Below are 12,535 nucleotides of genomic sequence, written 5' to 3' on the forward strand. Positions count from 1 at the left end.
CTAATACTTCTTAGTTTTAAAATGGCATTTTAGAACAAAAAAATATATTGGTTGTCATTGGCTTTCCTTCCACACTGTACCGCTGAAAACGCACATGAACACACACACACACACAGTCATGCGCTGCAATATATGTGCGCGTCTAAGCTCCAGCAGTCAGGAGGGGCTTAGAGCACAAAACCCCAGAGAGCAGTGCAAGTCAGACAGTTTATCAAGGATGTACCACTGGATCACATCTCACTTTAGTTATTAAATGTGATTTTTAATTATTCTTGTCTCAATCTAACGACTCTTCTGTCTTTTGAATCTATCAGGTAACGTGTCAGTAATTTTAGCGAAAACCTCAGATACTGTTGCTAGGTTCCTGTTGGTTGTGCACCTTTTTTTACCAACCAAGGTGGTCGACGTCATTATAATGATACAGATCACTCTGCCTATTCATGCCAAAGTTCCACGGAAAAAGTGATTGATGGGGTAATTTGTGTATAATTTATCTTTATTTATTTATGATGGTTATGGGTAAGGCAAAGACCATGCGGGCCAGATAATTGAAATGGTAGGCTACAAATAATTAACTTATTAACTTACTCAGAAATAATTAATTCACCGCCGCCTACAATGACTATGCCATCGTACATCGCAATATTTCATATTGGACATCTCCCAACCCTATTTTCAACACACTTGTAATATGGAGGATTTAATGAGATATTTTGAAAAGGTATCGTTATGTTGTGATAATTACTTATTGAGACACAAAACTAATTCAAGTCTCTGAATTTCGACGAAACATTCTGCATCATAAATGTCACCTACAGTAGTACCATTGCACAAAAGATGCTAACCATTGCACAAAAAGTTGGACTTCTGGACATGCTAAAGGAAGGTAGAAGTTATGCGAGTGTTTAAACAAGAGAGAAATGTGAAAATGTTAACGCCTATCTGAGAAAACTGTATAAAGATTGTAGTGAGGGGTTTTACAGACTTAAAACATCTTTAATAATTGTAAAAAGGTGAAGCAGTGACGCAGTAGGTAGTGCTGTCGCCTCACAGCAAGAAGGTCGCTGGTTCGAGCCTCAGCTCAGTTGGGGTTTCCGTGTGGAGTTTGCATGTTCTCCCTGCGTTCGCGTGGGTTTCCTTCAGGTGCTCCGGTAAAGTGTTATTTAATATTCCTCTAAATTGTACTTTAAAATAAAGTCTATAATGCAAACAATCTAAACAGGCCTGTAGCCAGGGGGTTTCAGGGGATTTTAAAAACCTCCCCCACACTTGGTCGTTATATAACATTATTTCTCCCATTTTTGCCGGTATGCCTTCAATAATCTATAGTAGAAGGCTTTAAGACTAATTAAACTTTTAACTATTCAAATAGACAAATTCTGACTGAGGAAATGAGATAGCAAGTTTTTTATTTGCCCATAGGCTACAGTTTTTATTTGAAACAAATTTTAAAAGATTCCTAATTACAGTTTTTATTATTATTATTATTATTATTTTATGGATGATAATATTTTTTTAGGATTTTTAAAAATGTTTTATTTAAAATTCTAATCTCATTAAATTATTTATAAAACTGTTAACTTACCATTTAAATGCACATTTGTAAATTAACACTTCATGGTAAAATAGTAGGGTAAGCACTTGTATCAAATATTTTTGTTGCATCAAAAAGTTTCATTGTGATCGACTATCCGACAAGCTATTTCAGCAAAATTTTGAGCTTAAAATTTTACTAAAATGCAGTATTTGAACCTCATAATTTAATAGAAAATTAGGCGAATGACTGCAAAAATGTCCACTTTTTGAGATAAAATAACGACCTCTTTCAATAGGCTGACTACAAGCCTGCCAAACCAAAATATTTAAAGCTACACTACATAATAAAATAAATTTGTTTTTTGGAATTCAACAGATCCTACAGAAGCAAATATATTAATTTAAGATAAATAGCAATATAATTAGACATTTCTGTTTTAAACTTATCTATAAATATTTTTAAATGACATAAATAAGTTTCTGCCCCTGCTGGCAAATGTAATGTCAAAAAGTAAATAAATAAAGAATAAAAAGAATTAATCGATCAATCAGACATTTTTGTCACGCTGAATGCTAAAAGCTTTTAAAGAGTGGTTAAGATTTTGTACTGTATATAGTCTTAGTGGTGGCAGGGCTGAGCCTAGCCATCATTTGCTGCGGTCATACACCTTTTCATCAGCTCACTTCTGCTGTATCCATGGCAACACTTCAGCTAGTCATTCCCTTGGGATGCATTTCTTCACAGAATTATTTTGTCTCCATTGCTGAGGCATGTTTTGTATTTATGTGGTCTTTATTGTAGGTCCATTTTTTTACTGTGTATCTGTGATTTCAAAACAAAAACAAAAAACTACCCTTCACTGCTATATATTCTAATGAAACATATAGGGACAGCATCACTTTTTTGGATCATCTTTAAAGTTATATAATATTTAAAAGTATTTTGCAGACAAATTATGACTGATGTTTTCTAAGTTACATTCACCACCAGAAAACTGAGCCAATCTCTTTGTAAACATGTGCCTGCAATCTTTAGTTTTTGCACTGTAATTCTGACATCCTATAAATATGTCCTCTAAATGTAAATTATTGTAAATTAATGATTTAGGCTAGCCAAGAAATATGATGATAAATCATGAGGATTCTTAAGAATTAATATAATAATATTTTCCTGTTCATCTTAAACCACACAATTTAACGTTTGCCACATCTTGAGATCCAATGTGAGAATTTGAGTGACTGAGCAAATGGAGACCTCTGAATAAATTCTGTATTACCAATTTTGTAAGTAAAGTCATCTTAATGTACGCTATAGTTTCTTTTCATTTTAATAATGGTGATAATAATGGGGTAGCACTGTGGCACAGTGGGTAGCACAATTGCCTCACAGCAAGAAGGTCACTGGTTTGAGTCCCGGCTGGGTCAGTTGGCATTTCTGTTCGGAGTTTACACGTTCTCCCTGTGTTCCTCCAGGTGCTCTGGTTTCTATCACAAGTTCAAAGACATGTGGTATAGTTGAATTGCATAAGCTAAATTGACCGTAGTGAATGTGTGTAAATGAGTGTGTATGGATGTTTCCCAGTAAAGGGTTGCAGCTGGAAGGGCATCTGATGTGTAAAACATATGGTGGATTTGTTGGCATTTCATTCTGCTGTGGCGACCCCAGATTAATAAAGGGACTCAGCTGAAAAGAAAATGAATTAATGAATAATAATAATATTAATATTATTATATGGTTATGTTACACCATAACCACTTAAAATAATAAAGACAAACTGTGTCTGAGAAACATCAGGGGAAAAAAATATTTATACAATTTGTTATAATGCAAATTAGCAGATTGTCACTTCACGTCAGCTCAAGTCTGGTCAAAATAGCTGAAGAAAGAGTTAAGAGTGTTTGTCAGTTAGAGAGTATATGGGTGTTAAACATTGTGGAAACACTGCCGTGACTGTGGTAATGATAGCTGAAGGATGTTATACAAAAGTCCACATCTCACCTTAAACCATACTGGCCAGAGGTCCTCTTGAGTATTCATACATGCTGTATCACCTGATAGAAAGTAACCATTAATGATACATCCTATCCCATCCTGACTGCAGCTCCCTTCCAGCATATGAGCCATCACCCTGCATGTAAGGTTACTTTTGCCTAAAATACAGTTTTCCTCAGCTGCCCAGTATTTAAACATACAGATGCAAGAAAGTGTTAGAAAGGATCTGCTGAGATAAACAAGATGGTGTAGCCGTGACCTTCAGAAACTGCCAAGAGGAACTAGATGACTGAAGATTTTCACATTGTGACATATTCACAGCCAGATGTCAACTTTACTCAACAATATTATCATTCAAAATAAAACCTCCCCCCTTTTAAGTTAAATCCATTGTGCAGGAAAATAATACATTATAAATCAATTGTGTTATTTAATCCTCCATGTGTGTGAAGGTTCACACTGGCTGGTTGTAAGTTAATTTTGCATATTGTATGTTAGAATATTCTATGGGTGTTTTAGATATTCTTAATTATTCATTCATTTCATTCATTCATTCATTCATTGCTGTGAGGCGAGGTTGTCAGAAAAATTACAATTAATAGCAAAATGTATTTGAAAACATAGACATACTATTGAAAATTTATACTTTAATTCATAAGAGTCAAACTTCTGTGGTTATTTTGGTTAAAGTAACCTAAAAGTAATACAAAATAGTGTGACATATTTCTAAGATATTAATATTGTGTAATAAATGACAGTAACTTTTAATATATAATGTATTACATTTTAGAAGTAACGGTAACACTTGCCCAACGGTGTTCGTAACATTCCTATTGTTCGTTAGCACAAAGATTAGATATTAACGGGGACTTGGAGCAAAATTGTTTATGCACAATGGGTTCTATGCACAGTTAGAGTTTTAAAGCCAATGATAACCTTCCGGTGATAGCTTAATGTGAGTATTTTCAATTTCACAAGGTTGTTTTACCAGCATTAATGTTGTAATGTAATTACAATGCATTAAGTTAAATAGAGTTAAGCATTCATTTAGTTGTTCAAGCGTAAAATTAGATGAGCGATGGTATAACCACTAGAGCCGTCAGTAGCAACAGGCTAGCACATAAATTCCATTGAAAATACTGGGTAAAGTCTAGATCGGATAAGCGGACGGCCGGATGTGCGCTATGCACATCAATATAGCAACATTTTTATGACACTTTATAACAATAGGCGACACGGTGGCTCTGGTAGAGCTGTCTCCTCACAGCAAGAAGATCGCTGATTCGAGCTTCTGCTGGGTCAGTTGGCATTTCTGTGTGAAGTTTGCATGTTCTCCCCACGTTAGCGTGGGTTTCCTCCGGGTGCTCTGGTTTCTCCCACAGTCCAAACACATGCGGTACAGGTGAATTGGGTATGCTAAAAATTGTCTGTAGTGTGTGAATGAGTGTGTATGGGTTTCCCAGTGATGGATTGCAGCTGGAAGGGCATAAAACATATGCTGGATAAGTTGGTGGTTCATTCCGCTATGGCGACCCCAGATTAATAAAGGGACTAAGCTGAAAAGAAAATGAATGAATGAATGAATGTATAACAATCATTAATATTTTACAGTACTGTGACGGTTGGGTTTAGGGTTGGGGTGGGGGTAGGCTTTAAAAAATACAATTTATTGGGTAATTTAATAGATAGCATAAATAATACTCAATGCAACTACAGTTTTTATGTTACTGTGACAGTTGGGTTTAGGGTTATGGTGGGGGTAGACGTTAATAAAATACAACAAATGAGAAATTTATTAAATAATATAAATAATTCTCTTTAACTTTCGGCCGCAACTGTATCTAGCAACAACCAAAATACTGGGGTAAAACAAACTGTTATATTTTAAAGACATGGCGGGGAGAATTGGACTTTAATGCAGTGCTTCTTGTCAGATCTGAAACCCATTTCATATTGTATGAAATGAAGTGCAGGCAGTGAGGATCACTGATTTTTAAAGAAATCGGACCTTAAACATGACAATTTGAAATGGAAAGACGTCATCGGAAGCCCTTGGAATGCCTGGCTGAAAATTAAAGTCTGTGTGCATTTAGCCCATTTAGCTAAGAGGCAGATGTTGCATTAGAATTTGTGAATTTGTATAAATTGTTAAATAGGATAATCTGTAAAACATTTTAAATAATATATCATTTTTTGTTATTGGTCTTTAATTTTTAAAGTTACTTATACAAATAAAAACAACTAATTGGAGATTTACATCGTCTTTTCCCTTTTGAGAAATAGTTAGTCTTTACTTTTTACTCATGAGTACATTTTATTTTTTTACTTTTACTTGAGTAGATTTATAAACATGTAACTTTACTTTTACTTGAGTAAAAAAATTTGTAAGTAACAGTACTTTTACTTGAGAAGAAGATTTTATTACTCTCTCCACCTCTCCACTTGTGTTTACTAACCGGGACTATTGGATTGTATTTACCATGTTTACCCAAGCTCAGGTGTTGTCTACCAGCTCGTTTCATGTCCTTAATGGAGGAACTTATAAAACTACTACAAAATCTTGAAATCTCTCTGCTCTTTTTCCACAGCTACACTTCCACCTTATACACCTATGCACAACCTACACCTCTTACCCACACCTGGCTTTTCTTGAGAAATTCGACGGTTCCCCACAAAGTGTAAAGGATACTATTGACAATGTACTTAGATTATTTTTCAACAGCTACTCCATCAAAAGTGGTAAAATGTCCTGTGTGTGCTCTCTATTGACGAGAATGGCTTTGGACTGGGCTTTTGCTATCTGGAGAAATGGTTCACCCGATTTTCACAAATTCAATGAGTTTCTGAAATCCTTCCGAGAGGTGTTTGAACATCCAGAGGGAGGATCGGAAGCCAAGGAGGAGGCCCTAACAGTACGTCAACATACATGCTTCACAACTGATTATGCCTTAAACATCTGCACACGACGAAGCAGTGTCGCAGTAGGTAGTGCTGTTACCTCATAGCAAGAGGGTCGCTGGTTCGAGCCTCAACTCAGTTGGCATTTCTGTGTGGAGATTGCATGTTCTCCCTGTGTTCACGTGGGTTTCCTCAGGGTGCTCCGGTTTCCCCCACAGTCCAAAGACATGCGGTACAGGTGAATTGGGTAGGCTAAATTGTCCATAGTGTATAAGTGTTTGTGTGTGAATGTGTGTGTGGATGTTTCCCAGAGATGGGTTGCAGCTAAAAGGGCATCCGCTGTGTAAAAACTTGCTGGATAAGTTGGCAGTTCATTCTGCTGTGGCAACCCCGGAATAATAAAGGGACTAAGCTGACAAGAAAAAAAAAAAAACATCTGCACACTCGCAGTTCAAACTGGATGGCTGGATGATATGCTACAGTGTTGTTTCGGAGAGGATAAAACAGTAAGATTCAATCTAAGCTCGCATTTAGAAAGGACAGAAAATCTGTTGATCAACTCATTGAAACATTTTTCTGTCTTGAAAACCTCATGCAATCACCACGCCCACCTAGAAGTGACCAGCTACTTTTCAAATTACACTATCTCTCCTCTAACTCTGATGGGTCACACTCGTCACTCCTCAGAGGAGTGACAGTGCCACTATTGACCTTTTTCAAAAATGCGGAAGTGCGCCTATTTTCGCGATTGTCTTAGAACTTCCGATTCAGTCGCCTATGGGAGAAATGACTAGGAACAATAAACGGCAGAAAGCGGTCAAACTACTTGCTCTACAAGTAGAATAATATAATAAGAAAATATCAAATTGCAACACCAAGCAGCATAACGAGCAGTTTTTAACGTCAAAAAATGAATGGAAGAGAATGAGACTGGAAGTCTCAAGCCAAAAAGACTTAAATGGCAGCGCCCGCTCGTCGGTGGAGAATAAGGTGAATACTCAACATCTATATATATATATATATATATATATATATATATATATATATATATATATATATATATATATATTAGTGCTGTCAAGCGATTAAAAAAAATTAATTAATCGCACCTTTTTAAAAAAAATTTATCGCAATTAATTGCATTTAAAATACTGAAACTTGTAATTTTGGCTATTCAAATGTAAAATTAATGTAAACGAAAGAAAAAAACTATTTAAATTCAAAATATAATTGTTTATTAAAATTTAAATTCAAAATATAATTGTTTCATAGAATTTTTGTTTAACTTGTAACACAGATTTCTTCATGTAAACAACATACCCACATTGAACTATCAAGATCCTGGCTTGACAGCCATATTTATTAAAGAAATTAAAACACAGGCATGTTAATGACATTTAAATTTCAAAACAATCAATGCCTATAAAGAAAACATTGATTTCTATGTTGGATTCTAAGTGGACTGCAAAAAATGCCAAAATACAGGCATTGCAGATATGGAAAATGGAAAATAATAATAATAAACTATTGAATACAAACTGTTGCACTCATTGTAAAGTTTTATTTCTGTGAGTTTAGAACATTAGTTATAGAGTAGAAACAATTTTGCTTAATCCTCCTTTACATTGATCCAGTTGCTAAGACTAGGAGTATCCCGCAAGTGCACAGAGACTCCCAAATGCCCGCAAATGAATGATAATTTCTCGCAAATCAGTCGTTAAATACATTGCACACCCCTCTCCCCCGCATCCCTCCAAGATCTTCAGGTAGTCTATGTCGCGCGCAACTCACCCCCACCGTCCTTCAGGTACGTCTCGCACGCACACACCCCTACTCAGATACGTCGCTCACTCCACCCCTGACACCCCTCAACGGGCCTGACACACACACATACACACACAATGCGCTGCAGACGTTTTGGCCCCAACGGCCTTCCATACTGGAGCGACTCCCTTCAGATTCAACACGCATGATCACATTCAAGACACCAATAAGATACCAGGCCACTGGTATCTTCATGGAATGTTTCATTTTTGCTCCCAAAAAAAGGCCATCCTCTTAAACAGTAAGTGCTTCTCCCCTTTTAGTCATGGCGCTACATAGACGCACCCCAGGAACTCGAAAGGGGCAACACACAACCAAACCGCTATCAATTCAACCAGGTTTCATGGACACAGAGGAAATCAACTTCCTTATCATTTCATCTCCCAAGGATCCAGGTATCCTAGGCTTACTATGGCTGCAACAGCATGACCCTATTATTTTCTGGAGAGATGGTGAAATTGTTCAATGGTGTGAACTTTACATTTAAGAGTGTTTCATACCCATATCATCAATTCAACTCAATGCATTTACTGTTCAAGAGGACAAACTCATACAGCCTAAACTCCCCCTGAATTCAAAGATTTGGCAAAAGCATTCAACAAACATGAGGCCATGAAGAAATACATTGAAGTGGAAGTGTCTAAAGGCTTCATCCCCAGCCATCCATGTAACTAGCTTCTGCTGAATTCTTCTTTGTCAGTAACCAGGATGGAGGACTCGGTCCATTGATTACAGAGCTCTTAAAAAAATTCCCAACCCAGGCTCATTCAGAAAACGTAGTCCTGTGGACGTTTCTGGAGACCAGGAAATACGTCCAGGTTGGTATTTATTTTCGCAGTTTTTGTTTTCGCGAATCCACAAGAGGCCGATGTGTGTGCTTTTTCGTATCTCAAATGTCTCTCGCGAGTGCAGTTCGTGCCTGCGATGTTCTCGCGTAAACCTACCAGAGGCCGCTGTCGAACAACCGTCTGACTATGGAGACAGATAAGACTCAAAAGTAATTCACGCAAAAGACACGATTTATACATGCGTAGCCAAATTCACGTGCATAAAACCATTTATATTCACAAAAAAAATTTCACGTGCTCAAAATATACATTTTCATAAAATACGTTTCACAAATGCAAAACAGCATTTGAAAATGTATAGGAGTGTACAAAAGTTTTAAATGTTTAAAACTTGCGAGTTCATCCTGAATGAGAATGTGCAAGTCCTCTTTCACGTACGACTCCCCCTGGATAAGTGTGTGTGTATTTTTGAGACTTTCCTGCCAGAGGCAGGGTAACTCATACCTTTCAGCCAATCAGAGGAGAGCTGTAGTCAAGGACACCCACTCTGCGCTCTATTTGCGCAGACTGTTCCTCTCCAGCATGGCGAACGGAGAAAGCAGCAGTCGCAGTCACATTTTTTTTCATTTATTTATTTATTTGACCATAGCCTCACTCTTTTTATCCATTATTTTGCCGCAGCTCCGCTCTTCTTATTTATTGTCTCGCAGCCCCATGAGTAAACTTTAGCCTGCAGGGTAATAATGAGGATTAAGTATTATTCTGGCCACACTAACCATAACAGTGTCATTGTGGTCCAGCGGTCAGCACGTTGGGTTGCCATGCTGTCGACCCGTGTTCGATCCTCACCTAAGTTAGTTTTTTTTTTTTTTCATTTTTATTGTTAAGACATACAAAACTGTAAGGTTGTTGAACATTTGAAGTTGTAAAGCAGCTGATTTCTTGAAAAAGACGTGATAGTGTCATTAGAAACTGAATTTCAAGCCTTAGACCGGCTCACCTCAGTTCACGACTGACTATATTAAAATAAAGTCATTTCCAATTCAGTTTCTAATGACACTATCACGTCCTTTTCAAGAAAACAGCTGCTTTAGAACTTCAAATCAACTGAAGATGAACAACTTTGCATCACTAAATTATTCACCAAGCTAGATCTATGCAGTGCTTATAACTTTATATGAATCAAGGAGGGGGATGAGTGGAAGACAGCATTTCTACTTGTACTTGCCACTATGACTACCAGGTGATGCCCTTCGGAGTGGTAAGTAGTCCATCTGTTTCCAAGCTTTTATCAACAAAGTCTTCCTTTACATGCTAAACTGATGGGTAATTATATACATCGACAACATCCTTGTATATTCAGTATTCTATGAAGAACATGTTTACCACATATGACCTTCAAAGACTCATAAATCAAAAATTATAAGCCAAAGCAGAGAAATATGAATTCTTCTAAATATCTGTATCATTCATGAGATGATGCCGAGGTAAACTATGTTTTGAACTGGCCTCTGACCTGCTACATTGAAGATGCTGCAACAATTCTTGAGATTTGCAAACTTCTTCCGCAGATTAATTTGAATCTTAGGCACTATAGCAGCTCCCCTCACCTCCATGACCAAAAAGCTAATAAGCCATTTCTCCTCCTGTCATCCAGACCCCAACAATCCCCAATCCACAGAATGTCCCATACTGTCTAACACAATCATCATTGCCCCGGTCTTATGAGATCCCACCAAACTGCCACCACCCCCAACAGACCTTTTCGTACAATTTATGCTCAGAGAGAAAGCACTCCAATCAGTCCACAATTCATTCTAATCTGTCACCAGTTCAGTCTTGTACAATTCTCTCACTGACCAGCTGAGGTCACCCTTACCAGATTACTAACTATCCACAAACTACATATCCTATAACCCTGTGCCTGCCATGGATTAGGACTCTAAGCTGTACTTAATACCAATTTGAATTTATTGTATTTAACAGGGACAATGCTCATTAACAAACAGTAAAACTGTCATAAGCCAGAATGAGCCACAAGGGCTAATTTTCATCTGTTGACCCCTGCCAGATTTTAAAAGGTAACTTAAAATAAAAAACACATCATCGAACATACAAAAACAGTAAAGTTACATATGACAAAGGGATAAAACATGTAATAAGAATTACTTAAAATATTAGATAAAAGAATTACACATGATTACAAACTTGATTTGCTTTTAGCCCTTTTTTTAACTTGTATTTAAAAGTTGAATGATTTGTAACACCCTTTAAATCAATAGGAAGTGTGTTCCAAAAATGTCTGATAGGAAATCACCCATAACATATTGCTCTTCCATGTTCACTGACTGCAAAGAGTTGTTTTGCTCTACAAACATTTCTAAGCATTTTTCCTGTTATGATATATATATATATATATATATAAATATATATATATATATATATATATATATATATATATATATATATATATATATATATATATATACTCGTTTCTCTGTTGCTGACATTCTTTGTTCCTCGTAATTTTTAACTTTATCGACAATTGCTTGCCTGCTGCCTGCCTGTTACCATAATGAAACCTCCTGTCTGTCCTAGTCATCCAGTGCATTAACACAAGTTTACTCACCTGGACGATTGCGTTATGTTTACCATTCACTTGCATATCCCTTTGTGTTCTACTGTTTACGTTGTTATACTGTGTTTTATAATAAAAGCTGCGAAATGGATTCTCTGGTAATCTTAATTATTAATGGTGTAAAGTGAATCAGTGTGGAATTCAACATTACCCAGTTAGTTCTGTTCAATAAGAATGTGAATGTTGATTCAACAATAAAGCTACCAATACCAATTGACCAAGCCAAAAATAGCATTGTCCAGCTTGGACTAGCAGTTGAGCTGCATGGTCTGATAGGAAATTTCTAACATTCCTGGTGTTATATAGAAAAATCTGCTTAAACAGGCAATTACAGCAATGTAGTATGTAAATTTAAGCTGGTCATCAAGAACCACTTTTGGGTTCCCAACTGTTCTGGAAGGAGTCATTGTCAGTGTATTGCACCTAGCCGTATGATTTCACATATTATACCTTTCTTCCCGATTAGCCAATCCAAGCCTGCTACCAGACTGCAACAATTCTCACCAACGCTAAATGTAGCAAAGTAAAAGTGTTCTTGTATTCCTTACGTGATTGATTGATTTGAGTGTTTATTAAATAATCTTTTATTTTTCACATTCTTTTTTCCTCCCAGGTGAATGTGTACAAAACATAACCAGCCCTCTGAAGCAGTTTACACAATCAAGTTCTCTCCTTTCAGGGGATGGCCCGGGTCCAGGATGGGCACACAGAGGAATATGACAGGTGGAGTCATCAATAATCCTTTTATGTTAATTAAAAATTTATAACCTAAAATGGCCATTATTTTTTTTCTTTCTACATCCAATGGGAAAGGTTCATTCACATAGCACTCAATCGAAAATGGCACAAAGCGTTGAC

General features: G+C 36.6%; 1 protein-coding gene across 22 annotated transcripts in view; it reads left to right on the forward strand.

Moving 5' to 3' along the window:
• The window catches only part of frmpd3 (FERM and PDZ domain containing 3), a 194,469-nt gene that overhangs the window by 130,716 nt on the left and 51,218 nt on the right, over positions 1–12,535 (forward strand). For all 22 annotated transcript variants that reach the window (XM_073922565.1, XM_073922556.1, XM_073922562.1 and 19 more), the window contains one exon: positions 12,291–12,400. Coding sequence is in view for 6 of the 22 variants with exons in the window: in XM_073922556.1 (XP_073778657.1) it covers positions 12,360–12,400 (41 nt within the window). In the remaining 16 variants the exon portion in view is untranslated. The remainder of the gene's footprint in view (positions 1–12,290; positions 12,401–12,535) is intronic.

Source organism: Danio rerio, chromosome 14 (genome assembly GCF_049306965.1).
Source record: "Danio rerio strain Tuebingen ecotype United States chromosome 14, GRCz12tu, whole genome shotgun sequence".
Lineage (NCBI taxonomy): Eukaryota > Metazoa > Chordata > Actinopteri > Cypriniformes > Danionidae > Danio > Danio rerio.